Consider the following 17,308-nt stretch of genomic DNA (forward strand, 5'->3'; position numbering starts at 1 on the left):
CTCCTTCAAGTTCCAGGGCTGCTGCCAGGCTCTGGGGCCAAGCTATTGTTTAGTATTGGTACCTTTCCTGCTGCCTGCTCAGGTAAGGTTTCTGGGAGTGGTGCAGTAGGGATCTTGACTTGGATGATGGCTGGAGGAGAGCCTGCTTGCCCCCACAAACAGCTAACCATGAACATGTTCATGAACAGGGCCATGTTCGTGGTTGTTCATGAGTCCCTGTTCATGGATGGCAACGAACATCATGTTTGTGGGTTTTTTTCCTATTCGTGCGCATCTCTAGTCTGCAGTAACATTTTTATTATACCACACAATACAAGAGAGAAAGCATCGGGAGCATTTCTATATTGGTTTCTGAAAGTGTGGATGTGTTTGATTATAAATATTGTACTATTGTCCCCTGAGGAAGGCCTTAGGGCCAAAACGCATATGGTCTGTCTTTGTGTTGGTCACTGAACTTTATCATCATCTGTGTATGAAGAACATTTTAGCAGTTTTTAACATACGCGTATAGCCTGCCATTCAGGCTTTACGTTTTTAACTAGATTTTAACCTATATTTTGTGCACATCCATAATAAATACCTTCTTGGAATATATTTTACATTTTAGGTTGGAACTTAACCCCTCTAATTTTTTTCTCCTGCTTATTTGGGTTGAGTTTGTGGGGGCTTTCCCTCCCCCACCTCCTTTTCTTCTTTGTTGTTTGTACATATGAAAGTTCTATAGTTATGGTTTCTGTTTTTAACTCCATTATACACTCACAAAACAGAAGGTACTCTATATCCAGAATGGTGATTAGGTCATTCTGCTGGTGGTTGTTAGACCCCCATCTGTTCAGAAGGTTCAGCTCCCCAGAGATCAAAGTTACGGTTACTACAGGATGCCTCAATGGAAGGGTGAGGGGCACACTGTGAACATCTTTTGACCCATAGCACCTGGTTGAAGAGTGAGAAAAGTTTACATATCAATGTGTTAGAAAGGGCAGTCTGTTACACCGTTATCTCCTTCACAGATATTGTATAAAACAAATATGTCCAGATATTTACAAACAATTTACCACCATGTTTTATATAAACAAACGGAGGCACTGTTTCCAAGACTTTTTGCCTGGAATCCATGTTGGTCTGGGAATGGGCAATACAACACAATGTCTCCCTTCATTCCATTCATGTCCCAGGGATGGCCACTCTTATGGCAGACAGGCTGAGCAGAGGTCGGGGTACCTGATTTTTACCTTCCCTACCATGCCTCTCATCTTTGCACCATGGGAAAGATCCAGATGGAGAAAACAGATCGCATACTAATAGCACCATTCTGGCCACTTCAAATTTGAGTTCACAGATTATTCCAAATGACCAGGGGCAATTTTCAGTACTAGCTGTTAGTAATGGATCTCCTGACATATCAAGGGGTAAGGTATCATGACATACCCGGACTCAAATTGGTGGCATGGTTGATTCTGCAGTAAGTGGTCTCCCCCAGGAGATCGCAGAAGTAATACCGAATGCCAAAAAGCTAAATACCAGGAAGTCTTATGCTTGAGAGCCAGTTTGGTGTAGTGGTTAGGAGTGCGGGACTCTAATCTGGAGAGCCGGGTTTGATTCCTCACTCCTCCACTTGAAGCCAGCTGGGTGACCTTGGGCTAGTCACAGTTCTCTCAGAGCTCTCTCAGCCCCACCCACCTCACAGGGTGTTTTGTTGTGGGGATAATAATGACATACTTTGTAAACTGCTCTGAGTGGGCATTAAGTTGTCCTGAAGGGCGGTATATAAATCGAATGTTATTGTTATTGTTGTTGTTGTTGTTGTTGTTGTTGTTATTATTATTATTACAAATGGTATAGATTCATAGGATGCTCCAAGAACTCAAATAGTACTTTAGTGGTCACTGCATTGGCTAAAATAATGACAAAACCCTTTCAGCCACTGGCTACCTGTTCCCTAAAACTACTTTCTCTCAAGGTAGCTTTCTTGATAGCCACCAGATTCACCAGATAGCTATCACATGCACCAGGAGGGTAAGCAAATTCATGGCACTTTGTGTGGGCCCTCCCTTCCTGGAAATATACACAGAAAAAGTGGTACTAAGACCTAGTTTGGAATTTTTACCCAAAGTAGACTCTAAATTCCATAAGTCATAGGAGTTAATACTACCTATATTTTTCCCTTCTCCAGTGTCTGAAACAGGGAGGACTTTATGTGCTCTGGATGTAAGGAGGGCTGTACTCTTTTATTTAAATCACATAGATTCATTTAGGTCTGATGTCCAAATTTTTGTTTGTTACGTAGGCCCAAATAAGGGGGAAAGGGCAGCTTCTCAAACCGTTGCTACATGTGTAGTTCAGGCTATCAAGATGTGCTGTGAGCAAGCAAACTTACTATGTCCTTTGGGAGGTCATGCCCATTCTGCCAGGTGATAGGAGTCTTCAGCAGCTCTGCTCAAAGGTGTTCCTCTTCAAGACATCTGTAGAGCCACAACAAGGATGTCTGCTGACACTTTCATCAGGCACTACGCCTTAGATGTACTTAACAGGAGGGAAGTGGACCTGCAAATGCTGTTCTCTTGAAGAGCTCACCCCTTCCTCCATGGGTAAGTGGCTTGTTCATCTCCCATGTGGGACTGCAAAGAAAGACCAACAATGAAAACAGGGTTGCAATTACCTGTAAGTGTTGTTCATTGAGGTCTTCTGTGCAGGCACACATACCCTTCCTCCTTCCCCACTGTGTGTTCTTCACTACTTACTTTGAGAATCTGGCGACTGAGGAAGAACTGAGGGTCAGGTGTGTCACTCCTTCCAGAAAGTGAGCTGTTTCAGTGGGAAATAAGCTGTGCAAGCACTCTGGGAAAGAGCAGATGCCCCCAAGAAGAATTTGTATGTATAGAACCTATTGATCAGCAGGCCTGTGCATGCGCAGTCCCATGTGTGCCTGCACAGATCTCAATGAACAATAGTTACAGGTAACTATTATTACCTATTTTATTAATTTCTAAGCTGCATTTTTTTGGAAAGACAAAGCCCCCCTCAAGTTGTTGTCAGGACACCCACAGTAGTCATGTATGAGGTGCTGTATGTGCAGCTCCCATGCATGGATAAGCAATTCTGTAATATAGAATCTGAGTGTGGATTTAAAATAAACTCCAGTGACTTTTTCTTGGCTCAGAAGTGAGTGATAGAAGATGAAATTATTCCCACAGTTCGTGATGCTGCTAGGAGCTTATTCTGGATGTTCTTATTAGAATATCTATTTTGTTTATTTACTTCATTTATATCCCACTTTTCTCCTCAGTGGGAACCCGAAGAGGCTTACGTCATTATCCTCTGTTCCATTGTATCCTCACATATATATTTCTAATCAGGATATCCAGATACATATTTTGTTGAGTTTGTAACAGATGGATACAGAAGTATCTGGTTGCTTAAATGATGTAATGAGCTCATCATGGACAATAGTTATTAAAAGATATATAATTTCAGCCTTTTCCCTGTAATAGTTGGTAACATTTTGCACTCATACCATGAAATCTTTCTTGAGATATTAAATCAATTCATTGTGTTTAATTCTCTAATGAGATTCACTTTTTTTCTGTTTCCCTTTTCAGATTCAGCTTTCAAAAATTGGTCCACCTTTTATTATCAAGAGCCAGCCTGTTTCCAAGCCAGAACCTAGGGGTTCTCCAAGTGCATCAGTCAGTAGCGGGAGGAACACAGGGGCTAGAACACTTGCTGATATCAAAGCGAGAGCCCAGCAAGCTAGAGCCCAGAGGGAGGCAGCAGCTGCTGCAGCAGTTGCAGCTGCTGCAAGCATTGTCTCTGGAGGTTTAGGGAGCCCCTGTGAAGGTGGAAAGACCAGGACATTGGCTCACATCAAGGAACAGACAAAGGCCAAATTATTTGCAAAGCACCAAGCAAGAGCGCACTTACTCCAGAATAACAAAGAAACAAAGTCTCAACTTGCTTCAAAAGAGGGTCCATCAGTCTTAGAGATCTCTGCCTCTTCTGAAACAAAGACTGAAGGTTCTACTGGTGTAATTATAGTTAATCCTAACTGCAGGTCTCCTAGCAACAAATCTGCTCACCATCGTGAAACTACCACGCTATTGCAGCAGTCACTTAATGCCAGTACTGTACCAGAAACTGCTACTGACATCTCTGCGCAGAGTTCTGATGAAAATATAGCTATGTCTCATTTGTGTGAGAAAATTCTTTCATCTACCTCTACTGAAAGTAACAGTGTGTCAGTGCTATACAATAAAACCTCATTCCCCATGTCTGTGTGCAGCACTGCTATGTCAGGAGCAATTAAGGAACTTCCTTTTGCAGGTTCTATTGAAAAGTCCTCAGTTTTAATGTCCATTGAAAGCACAGAAACAAAGGCTTGCAATATAAACATGCTAAAATCCATCCAAGGAGCTGACACGCCGTGCATTGCCATCATGCCAAAATGTGTTGAGAACCCCACTGTGCCAGCTGCAATAGAGAGTACCATTCTGTCCAATTCCATGGATGAAAAAAGGTTGCCAATACCAAGCAGCAATGCAAACATTGTCATTTCCAGTCAGTATGCCACTGTGCCAACTTCATCTATTGCAAACAATTTGCCAAATCATGTGGGTAGCAGCTCTGTTCTTATTCCTCCAGTGGGATCTACAAATAGATATTCTTCTGATAAGATAGCTGTAACTGGGTACAGTGACCCAAGCTCTTTGTCAAGTAGCACCTCTGTTAGGGAAACTTTACACTGTAGTGAGGCACTTCCAGCAGCAGATTCTAGTGGCAGGACTTCCATTTCAGTATTTGCTGGTAATATGATGACAGTAAGTTCTTATGAGAACCCTGCAAAGATGAGCATTGAGGCCATGGACAGAAATTCTGGAATAAGAAGTCGAATAGATATGCCTTGTAAATCCTCAGTAGGTTATGCACAAGCACCCATGAATAGATCTATTCCTTGTAAAGTCATTGTTGACCACACGACAACAACAATGAACTCAAATTTGTCACTGAGTACATCAGTTGAAAACTCAGAAATCAACACAGATATGCAGAGCCGGTCTGTTAGGACAGAAACTGCCTTACAAAATATAACATGTCCTCAAGTATCTGTAATAAGCAGGCCAGAGCTCCTTACTAATGAAAATCTGGAACACAGCTCTGGCTTTAACACTCTTACAGCAAAACAAGATGGCAAACATTTGCAAGCAACGTGTACCAGTCTTCGAGAAGTGCCTCTAGCTCCTCAAGATAAACGCCTTGAGGCTGTTCCTCCCTGCCAAGGTTTTTCTGAACAATTACGAGGTCCTTTGGCTTTCAAAAGTGAAGCAGATACTGTCTGTGCCAACCCGTATAATACTAGCAGAATCTGCTGGAACGATGAGGAGGCAATGAATACCGACCAGTCTTTGATTACCCATCTTAACCCAAATAAGCATAAGGAATACACTGAGCAAAACTGCTTAAAAAATGTTAAAACAGAGCCTTCAAGTTTTGTGCATCTGAATGAGATGCATTCAAGAAACATTGTGACAAGCATGGCCTTGCCTATTAAATCAGAAGCTAATGAATCTGACAAATGCTTTAGGATGGACACCGAAGATTTCGCAAGACCTGAAATGCCACTTCAGACAGCAGAAATAACCGCAAGTGCACAACCAGCCCAAAGCGCCAAGATATCTGTTGCAAATTCCATGGAGAACTCTTTGTCATTAACAACTGAAACACTAAAAAGAGTTACAAGTGCTGGCAGTTCTAGCTGTCGTTTGTCATCAGTAGAAGCCAACAATCCTCTAGTGACACAGTTACTCCAAGGCAACCTGCCACTGGAGAAAGTGTTGCCACAGCCCAGGTTAGGAGCCAAGCTAGAAATTAACAGGCTTCCCTTGCCTTTGCAAACTACCTCAGTATGTAAATCAGTAACATCTGAGAGAAATATGGTTGAAAATCCATCTGGTTCTCCAAACACTGATGGCAGAGGTTTTACAGCTGCAAATATGGTCCCACTGCAAATCAGAAAGCGTGAAAACCATCCCAAAAAGAGGATGGCCAGGACAGTGGGGGAAGTTAAATCTGAGCCTGGGAAGCCATCAATGGAGACAGATGTTAAAGTGGGTCCATGTGTCATCAGTTCCAGCATGAACCAACTTGGGCATGGTCAGCTGTTTAAACAAGAGTGGTCAAACAAGCATGCTATTCAAAGCAGAATTGCACACAGCCCAGAGATAAAGCAGCAGAAGAGGCCATTGCCCTCATGCAGTTTCCAACAGAACTTATTCAATGTGGACAAAAATGGCAGCTTTCCTGCAGAAGCCAGTACCTCACACAGGCAGCACTTCTACCAACTGCCCATGGCTGCAAGAGGCCCTGTTCCTACAGCAGCTTTAATGCAGACAGCTCTAAAAGCACCGCCTGGCTGCAGTGCCTTTGCTTTTAGCAGGCACCTAGACCAGAAGGGGTTGGGAGAGGGCAATGCTTCAACAGCTCACCAGCTGAGGCTGGGGAGTGTTTTTTCCCCTAACATTCAAATTAAGGAAAGCGATGACATTTCTAGTGCCTCACAGACTCTGCCGAATAAATCATTAGTGCATCCCCCTCCACCCCTACCACCCCCTCCTCCCCCTCCTCCACCCCCACCCCCTCCACCCCCTCCCCCTCCTCTTCCCAATGCAGAAGCTCCATCTGATCACAAACAACTGACAGTTACTATGGAAACCACTAAAAGACTTAGTTGGCCTCAGCCGGCAAGCGTCTCTAGCAATATAAAAACTGAACCCATTTCTTTTGAGGAAGGTTTAAGCAGCAGCTGTGAGCTGGGCATTAAACAAGCTTCTTATGATCAGAACGAAGTAAAAGAACAGTTGAAAGCCTTTGCATTGAAAAATGCCGACTTCCCTTCTTATTTACTTTCTGAGCCCCAGAAGCCTTTCCCCCAATTAACTGTTCAGAAAATACAGACTCAGCAGCAGCAGCAGCAACAGCTCTGTGGAAATTATCCCACTATACACTTTGGTAGCACAAGCTTCAAAAGAGCAGCATCTGCAATTGAAAAATCAATTGGAATTTTAGGAAGTGGTTCAAATACAACCTCCAGCCTATCTGTTCAGAACACTCAGATTCCAGTTCAGAAATTTGCTGACAGCAGCAGTGCAGATGAGCTAGAACTGAAATGCTCTTGTAGGCTGAAAGCCATGATAGTGTGTAAAGGCTGTGGAGCCTTCTGCCATGATGACTGCATAGGCCCTTCAAAATTGTGTGTAGCATGTTTAGTTGTTCGGTAGAATCTGAGGCAGAGATGCAGTATCCCTTGTTAACATGGGAAACTAAAGGAAAAGAATGGAGGAACAACTGGAATATTTCAGGCCATTTTGTATCTGGATACAAGATGTTTTTGGGGAAGCTTTGTTTAGAATTGCATTATTTCTGCTTGCATGATGCTCCCTGGAATGAAGAACCCCTTTAGAAATGTTCACAAAAGGTTAAAACCTTTCAAGCTTTCTTGCTGTGTTTAAATACAAAATTGCATTTCATTTCTATTTATGAGCACCAAGTGCAGAACATTATTTCCCCCCATTTATAAAAGGTAACCTGTATCTTCCTTGAAAGAATTACCAGTTTAATTATCTCCAGATTTCTTTGCATGAAACAGTGCAAGAATGCAGGAGAACTGTACCAGTGACGATGAGACTGTGAGCAGAAAGAATGTTATTCTGCTATCCTTAGTAGACCATTATAGGTACTGCTGTTTGGGAGTGTTGTAATGGTGCTTGTCATCTGTAGTTGACTTATAGGCAGCAAGAAGGAATGGAACAGTTTGACAACCTGATATTGGTAACATGGTTGCATTGTAACAGGCTGTTATACTGGGAGAAATTTTAATTAAGCCAACTATAGAGGATTACCTTTATCAAATTATAATGTGCATGATTTGAAAAATTGGGGGTGGAGTGGGGAAAGAACAATAACTTCAGCTCTTATCATGTATTAATCCATTTATCTTTCCCAAACCTCACCCATACTTTTTGTCCTGAATGGTGATACTCATCATATATACATATCTGGACCATATGAAGTAAACAACAAGCATATTCTGAGCAATTATACCATTTCAGTGGCCTAAAACTAGTATTTATTTGATTCAAACTCAGTGCAGAAGCCAAAACAGCAAACAAACAAAAAATCTCATGTGGTTCCTTTACATATGTTTACAGCTTCACACATTTTAAAATACTTTAACAACCACCTCTTTGTTTTTAGGAAAGTCACACTACAAGTTATTTGTGGGATTGCTAGAGGAATGAAGACATTTTAAAAGGGTACTGCATCTTTTAGTGCTCAGTATTGTTTCCAGTAGCGGTTTATGCTGATTGTTTACATTCAAGATGTATTAGCCACGAAGAAGACCTGTGACAGTTGTGGGTTCTTTTATACTAATAGGGGAAATATAGCAGAGGTATATAAATGTGGAGTTTGATTAGAGAAGCTACTTGGTTATCCTAAAAATCTAAAAAGATCTCCTACCAAGGAGAACACAAATCACATGTTGTCATGAATTTCACACCACCGTGAAGTAAGCACAGGAGAAATACATCATTCCTACCCACACAGTAGAGCCTCACAAACCTCATGCCTGGCAATCCATGCAAAAAATTGGCAATTTCTTCCCATCTCTCACGAAAGATTTGTAATAGAAAAGTTCTGCACTGAAATCTTCTACTTTTAATATTTTACTGAAACAAGTTGTACAATGTTATTTTGGTCCAAAGTATAGGAGAATATATATGTTGATGTACTGAATTTGCTTTATTATTAAATCAATAATTTATAAACTGTTCAGGCATTTGTAAATGCTAGTGAGGTTCTACTGTTTGGAAATCATATTTATGTTCTTGTGGGACCATATTTAACATATAATCTGCCATTTCCTCTACATGACGTATATTTCTTTTACTTTTAAATGAGGTTGACTATGTAGAGCTCACATTCCTGTAGCCAGTGGTCCTGTGGTTTGACTTTCTGTTTAGTTCTCATAGTAAGACCTACAGATTGTCTTGATACCCACAGTATGAAAAAAAACTAAATAATTATAACTGCCTCAATGGTGATGGAATATTCTAGTTTAAAAGCACTCCATTGTAGAGAATTAACTTGCAGCTTTTCAGCACTTTCAAGTATCCTTGAAGAGAGTTTTTTTAAAAAAAATACTTTTGAAAAGCATGTTTTTGTAATTTGCAAAATAGATGGCTAAAGGGAGCCATTGTTAAACATGCATGTGCTTGCATATTTAGTTGGATTTAAGAGGGGCTTACTTTAGAATTCTGTTGTGAATATATGCAGTGGATAAAATCCCAGTTACAGTTAAATTCGTGCCTGCACTGGAACCAGGATTAAATCTGATGAAGTCAGGGTATTTTCTTTTACTAACATAACCACAGTGACCAGTTTATAGCTAGAATAACATCTTCTACCTGTCCTAAGACCTGGTAGCTGAAAAGCATCATTTATTAGTTCCAAATGATAGTAGAGAGATTTTGAGCACAATCCAGTGAAAGCTAAGCACTTAAAACTGCTTATTCATTCTTACTTAAGAGCAGGGCTCATTTCGAGGGGGAACACGCAGGAACTCAGTTCCGGCAGTTTTCCAAAGAGGTCACATGTCAGGTGGCCCCGCCCACCTGACTTTCAGCCATTTTGGGCCTGTTTCAGCCTGGATTAGGGCCGAAACAGCCTGGATTGGATCAGTGCCGGGTGGGGGAACCCTCCCCTGCCCAGCACTGACCCAATCTGGGCCGTTTCAGCCCCAAAGGGGCCCCAAATGGCCACTTTTGGTCATTTTGGGCCCCTTTTTGCCATTTTGAGCCCAATTTCGGCCCTGAATGGCCAGGATTGGGTCCAAAACAGCAGAATAGGTGATGTCAGGGGGTGTGGCATATGCAAATCAGTTATGCTAATGACACATTTCCAGTGATGGCAAGGGGTGTGGCATATGCTAATGAGTTGTGCTAGTGAGTTATGCTAATGAGTTCCTCCAGCTCTTCTACGAAATGACCCCTGCTTGAGAGTAAGCCCCACTGAACTCAAATGTACTTCTGAGTAAACCTGCATAAAGTTTGGAAGCAAGCCCCATTGATATAAATAAAATTTTGACATGCTTGGCTTTCTCCAGATTAAACCACTTGTCTAGCACCTGTGCACAGGTTGTAGTGAACACACATACAATCCCTGTATGGTGTACACTTGATTATTCTTTGTATGTTTGTTGAGTAATACTCATGTTACAGTCAATATATATATATAGCTGAAAGTGTGGTTCAAACTCTACATTTAACCAGGTTTCATTTGTAAAGTGAACACACTTTGACTCTTTCTTACAAACAGATGTACACAAATACAGGCAGGATGTACATACATTCAATATAACATGTGAACAGGGCTTCTGTGCTATGGCTGATGTAGTGCTTGAAATAATTTTAATAGTTCTCAATTATCGGAATGAGGGACACACAGACATGATGGTAGTTGATCTGTATGTTTGAATTTGGGTAAGCTGTAAGCATGTAGAAACGGGGGGTGGGATCTGATTTTAACAGGAGACATGTTATGTGGGTGAGGGGCACTGAGCCCTCCTCCACTTTTGCTATCTCTCACTGCATCTTCTTCCCAACCCAGCAGCTTTCCTACATTTTACACTTACTGGTATCAGAACCTGGATGAGGGACAAGCGCACGGAGAAATTGGCTCTGGGGAGGCAGCAGCAGATAGAGGAAGGTTTAGCTCTCTTTATCGGTACAGTGAAATTCACTTGAAATTCATGTGTGCACATACATACATAATTTCTGTACACACATGATTGCAGCTGGTGCAGGTTTCAGTAGTCATCACATTGAGCTTAGCTCTAAGGATGTGACTAATGAAAAGTTTATCCCATTCATGATGTATGTGTGTGCATGTGTCAGGCATGATTGCAGTTGCTTTATTTAGCATAGAAGAGGGTGTTCTTTAAAGTGGGCATAGGACATAATGGTGCTATGTATTTTTCTGTTTGTCTAAGCTTCTCCCTTGTGGAATTCAAGCCACTGTTTCCTTATGTTGCACCAGGAATTTATTTTGGCTTTCTGTTTAGAAATGACGCTGTGGGGAGGCAGTAGTAGTTTCTGAGAATTGTTCACGTATAGATGATAACAGGTATTTTGTTCACAGTTAATGTTGCATTATTCTTCTCTCATTCTCGTCCATACATCAGTCCCTGTGTCACTGGATTCAGCCATGACAGTACAGTTTATGGCACTGGGTTTGCTAGGTTTATGCACTGAAAGAGGGGCAAGGGAGGAAATGCAGCTTAAGACCCACCCTGCTCCATGTATGTGTATTTGGGTATGTTTACACCAGTACCTTTTGTCAGATTTTCCTAGTGTTCATTTTTGTGTGTTTCTCATACATCATTCCTCTTAGGATTGTACGGCTCTTAAGAAAGCACACACCCATTCATACAGCAAATAATTTTAATGCAGTTTGCAAAAATGCGGCGGTCCTGGGGCTTGTGAGGAGGTATGGAACAACAACCTTGATAAGGGACAGTGAGAGCATTGTCTAAGTATAACCATTACAATAAAAAAGTTTGTTAATTTATTAGGATGCTAAGAGCTGATGAAAACTTTGGGGTAACCAGGTAACCTCTGCAAATAAGAAGGTTGAACGTTGCATCTTTACCTCCACAATTAGAAAAATTTCAAGATAGTTTTTCCAGTTATGGAGATGCAGAAGTGTTCTTCCATGAGTCTTCCTCTTAGATGTAGCACTATATGCTTGAGGCTCCTTGCAGAAGTATTTAATTGCAGAATAGCTAGCTACAGTAACATCTGCCTCAGCTCTACAGAGGAGTTTAAGCTAGTACTGTGCTGAATCTTTGTGATTTTTTTAATGCAAATGTTGCTGCCTGGAAGAGGACAAACCCTTATTTCTCGGTCACGCACATTTTCCATACCTATACATAGCATGTTTCCTCATTGCTGGTTTGGTACCATCTTTTTTGTTTGTTTTACTTCAAGAGCTTCTGCACAATTTGATTTGAGCTGATCAGGAATCGTAGTGAACATGCTTGTGTGATAGTGTTACATAGACAGTGAGATTTGGCCATTGATGATATCATTGAGGACTAACAAAACCCTCCTACTGCCCTTCCTCTAGGCTGGAGCACAGAAGTGGAGAAGAAATATATCCCAGGCTGATGTTCATTATCATCTTGTGCTGCGTATGTAGTTTCACTGATGGTGTGAAGGCAGTACAGAAAAAACTTCACTCCAGCTAAGCTTGATTAGTTGGGAGCAGAATATAGATAGGTATATATATCTGAATGCAAGCACTAACATTCTGCTTCAGCTAACAAAATATGTATAACTGAATCCGATTAAAGGACTGTCATCCTGGTTGCCTTGGCAATGGAGACGCATTTACTCTTCTCCTCCCACAGACATACCCCTGTATGAATATCATTAGAGGGTTCAGATGGAAACACTCATAAAATACTCCTCCCCCATTTTGACACAGCACTAGTTTACATGGCAGTTGTATTTACTATGGGAATAATAGTGTTCTCAGCATCAACTATGTAGGGCACAAACAGTGGACCTGCATCCTTGAAAACCTGTGTAAATGTACTTGTGAATACTGTCCCAGGTGGGATTCCAAGGCATGTACATATGGGAACTTAATAACATGCTTCTGGTGGCAGCTACTAACACCAGTGTATCAGTGGAAAACATAATTGTCCTAAATAAATAAATATACATCAAGTATTAATCTACTCTGGCTTACATGTAATAAGTCAGAAAGCAGAAGCTGATAGGAGATACAGGACTCTAGGATAAGGCACAATCCGAGCTTATTTCTTTCAGTAACACATGATGGGAGAATGAACTGGTGCAGACGTCTCCATCGTATACCCATCCGTCCATCCAGAGTAATATATATAATGATTTTTTTTTAATATCCAAAGTTTTTCCACCTTAGTTTCAGCACTTTCTGATGGAGAAATTAAAAGGCTCCACTGTGTTCTTCCACCTTCTCTGATATTTTGTTAAAAACATGCCTGAGATCTGTACATGATATTGGAGTATTTGCTGTGCTCCTTTTATGTTCTTACCATGATTTTTCTAAACTGAAATTCCCTTGTACTTTTAATGGAATTATGTAAAGATTTGGTGAACTGGGCGCTCCCTATTTTGTATTCCTTTTACCTGCTATGGTGTAGTGCATGAAATTAATTAATTGGGGGGTGGGGTGGGAAGGTTGAGCCATAAAGCAAAAATATATTTCCTTTGTACTATAGATTTCCTTTTAAAAGAGGTATGTGTTATCAGGGTGAAGAACTGAATTCTGCTTTCAGGACCCTGGAATCCCTTGCTCAGTTTCTAAACTGATGCATATGGTGCTTTATAATGTAGTTTCTAAGGTGAGATTACCTTATGCTGAAGCCCTTACAAATACACGCACAATTTCAGAGAAGTTGTTATAGCCTCTGGTTTTGCATAGTATGGTGAAGTCCCAGGATAAACACTTGAGACAAGAGCTCAGAAACACCACCTAACAGGATCAGCTTAGCGAGGCCATGCTTTAACAGACACTGAATGACTGGTTCCATGTGATAGCAGCAGTTGTGTACATCAGTGGAGGAAATGCCAGTAATACATTTCAGTGAATATCATGGACCTGTGTAGCTAAATGCTTCTGAATCGAAGGGCAGCAAAATCCTCTTGTCTTCAGTTATCATGCTTTGTCCTTGTAAAACCAACAAAATAGTATTTTTAGTCTAATTTAAAGGAGCTGCTTCTTTTATAGCACATATTTCGCTTTGTACTATATTTGATAGTTAAAAGATAATTTAGCCTGTAGAATACTTTGTTGTATTTGTACTGTTGATGAATGTTACAAAAGTGCTTTACTTTGTTGCCATAATTCTCTTGTACTGCTGTAAAATTATTTTTTCTGCTTTTCAAAAACCTAAATCGATAGACATTTTCGGTACCGGGTTTTGTACATGTTATTTTTTTTAATTTGTCAGTATTTTGAATGTTTACATCTCTTGACACTAGCCATTCAATGCCTTTTTAGGGTAGTATTTCTCCTGCCCAGGATAAGAGCAATGTGAAATCAACTCATTATCTAACTTGCATGAGGAATAGTCATTCATGTGTGTTGGGGTATCCTTGCCATGCATAGATATTTTGCATCCACATGTAGATAAATAAGATCTCCCTTCAGTCCTCTACCAAAGAAAAAATATATTCCCACAGGACAAGTTCTTCAGATTCTCAGAAGGGAGAACAGTTGATTTCATTGGCATTGCTACGGTTTATTGTTATGTTTGCTTTATTACCTGACTAAATGTGACTGAGTAAAAAAAAAGGGTTTAAACTTTTTTTTAAGAGACAGTGTTTGGTTTAGAATTCAGGGATCATGCTTTCATCAATGGTGCTGTTTGTCTTTCTTTTTTAAAAAAAAAAAACGTGTTACATACAAACTTGACTGCTCATACGGCTATAAACTAAGATTTGTTCTGTCTACATGTTTGCTCTCTATCCTCCCAGGCCCTTGAAAATAACACTTGGGGCTTCAATATTAAAATATTCTGAAGAAAATAAAACCAAAAATACATGTGTGTTTCCCCCCCTCTCTTTTGTAATGTGCTATATGAAAATATGTTAAGTTCATTGGGCATCTAAAAGATTGCTGCTAAACCAGGAGAATGTGAATATTGTAAAATTGATAACTAAGTGTTTGTAAACTTCGTATGTTTGACAGACCATTTTTTCTACCTGTTCTGAAAAATAACTTCAGAGTGGCTTATGCTATAAGATACTGGCATGATAATCAAATTTGAGACATCCACCCAAATATAGACTGAGCTTGGATACAGAACTTTCAATAGGACAATGAAACATCTGTAAGTGAAACCCCCCATGCTTGTAGATGTAAGAAGAATAGGCTGGGAGGTGTCCAGATCTCACTTCTGTCACAAACTTAGGCAAGCTACTGTTTTTCAGACTCACTTTCACCCCCTTCTGCAGTATGGGGCTATTTTGAGGGTTACAAGAAGATAAAATGTGTGAAATGCTTTGGACAGTGAAAGAGTTTTGCACGTGCTTCAAATAAGAAAAATATTTGCATGTCTACAAGTTGAGCGGTGTAATTGTTGCAACTAAAGGTACGCTTGTATCCTGATACTGGCAAATCAGGTTCAGCCTGTCTGCTTTCTGACAATAATCCCATTCATAATGCTTCATAAAGCTTAATATGATGTATTTCTCAGATAAATGTGCTGATGGCTATTACTGGTGATTGCAACCATGAGACTGCCCTCAATGCATTTCTATCATACCTGCCTTTTCCCTTATACCTCTGCATCAAAATCTAGCCGTTGTTGTGCTCACCATAAACATTCATTCATCAGGTGGGACAGTTTATTAAGTTTGGATCATAAACCAAATGTAGACAGGTAAAGGAAGTTTTTGCAATGGAAGATTTTTGAAGCTTGAAGTTTTGCACATTTACTTTCAATTTTTCACAAGTTTCATATGCACACTTTTTAACATTTATTTAAATTGATGCCACTTACAAAACGGCAAGTGGGCACCTGTAGAAATTCATGGGGAAATTCCCCTTTTGTACTCTCCTCCTCCTTTCTCCTTTCCCCAACACTTATCCACACGGCCTACGCTGCTGCCTCTACTTCCAGCAGGTGAAGGAGAATCTTGCCAGGGGACAACAGGTGCTGAGTGCTGGTGGTGGTTGAATTGTTACAGAGCCCCAGCCACCTGGCTATCAACCCAGCCCAAGCACTACCAGCTACAAGCACTCACCATCTGTTTTCCTCAGCAGGCTTCCTTTCCTCTTGGAGGCTGCAGTTACTCCATGCGGTCACTGTTTACCCCTCCCCCCATTCCCTCCAGCAATTCCTCTCCATTAGCCCTGGCTAATGAGCCCTGTGGCGCAGAGTAGTAAGCTGCAGTATTGCCGTCCAAGCTCTGCTCATGACCTGAGTTCAATCCTGGTGGAAGCTGGGTTCAGGCAGCCGGCTCAAGGTTGACTCAGCCTTCCGTCCTTCCGAGGTCAGTAAAATGAGTACCCAGTTTCCTGGGGGTAAAGCATAGATGACTGGGGAAGGCAATGGCAAACCACCATATAAAAAGTCTGCCAAGAAAACATTGTGATGCAACGTCCCGCCATGGGTCAGTAATGACTTGGTGCTTGCACAGGTGCTTGCACCTTTACCTTTAGCCCTGGCTCAAGCTAATTGCTGAGGCACTGGGTGATGATGGAGTGGGGGACAGCACTCATTTCCTGCCTCATTACTTGAGAAGGAGAAACTTCTGAGGTGGTAGCTGAAATGAATAGGTGTGTGCCCCATTCACTCAGTCATTCTCACCCTACCCTGTCACTTAATCTGCCTGTCTGCCACAGCAGGGGTGGTGGTGGCAACTCCTGATCATCTCATTGCTCCTATCCTGCTCATCACCACGTCAGTAATGGGGAGGCAGCAGCAATGGCAGTTCCAAAGCTCCCTCCTCCCCCTTTCTCCCCCTTGCACCTTCAGTGCCACTTTCTCAGCAGTGGGGGGAGTGGCAGCTGCTCCCACTCCTTTCTTGCCCTCCTCCTTCGCTGCCAGCCTTGCCTGCCTGCTGCATTTTCTATTTATTGTCCATGGGGGTGCGTGATGTAAATCCCCCTCCCATTTTTGAAAGGTTTGATGTTTTCCTGCAAAGCTGTGAAGTTTCCTAAGTGTGTAGGAAAATGTCCCTTAACTTCATATGGCCCTACTTCTCAGATTTAAGTATCCATAGATGGAGCCATGTTGAGAATTAGATGTATTGATATATTTTTAAAAATATATATATGTAAGCGGTTGAACTTTCAATATCAGATAAAACCTTTACAGGTCATCAATAGGGGTGTGCAAAGGCACCCTGATTCGTTTTTTCCAAATCTGCTAAATCCGAATCGAGAGGCCGATTCGGATTTAGTAGAAATCCGAATCGCCCAGCCGATTCGGGTTTACCGATTTGGATTGATTCGGATCAATTCGGGTGTTTTTTCAATGGGAAAAAGCCTCCCCCAGGCTTCTCTGAAGCCTGGGGGAGGCATTTTCCCACCGAATCACCCCACATTTGGCGGGGGCTTCCTCTAACTCCCCTCTAACAACCCCCCAAGTTTCAGAACGATTGGACTTTGGGGGGCCATGTTATGGCCCCCCAAACCAGGTCCCCCTATCCTCTCCTAAAAAAAAGCCATAGCTTTAGGTTGCTGCTGCTCATCTTCATTA

The 17,308-nt window shown here is 41.4% G+C and overlaps 1 protein-coding gene across 1 annotated transcript in view; it reads left to right on the forward strand.

The window, feature by feature from the left end:
• ASXL3 (ASXL transcriptional regulator 3) overlaps nt 1-7,340 on the forward strand; it is a 113,432-nt gene extending 106,092 nt beyond the window's left edge. Inside the window, exon 12 of the mRNA XM_054985878.1 lies at nt 3,600-7,340. Within this exon, the coding sequence (XP_054841853.1) occupies nt 3,600-7,271 (3,672 nt within the window). The 3' untranslated portion in view covers nt 7,272-7,340. The remainder of the gene's footprint in view (nt 1-3,599) is intronic.
• The last annotated feature ends 9,968 nt before the right edge of the window (nt 7,341-17,308 follow it).

The sequence above is a fragment of the Eublepharis macularius genome, chromosome 7, assembly GCF_028583425.1.
Source record: "Eublepharis macularius isolate TG4126 chromosome 7, MPM_Emac_v1.0, whole genome shotgun sequence".
In the NCBI taxonomy this organism is placed as follows: Eukaryota; Metazoa; Chordata; class Lepidosauria; order Squamata; family Eublepharidae; genus Eublepharis; species Eublepharis macularius.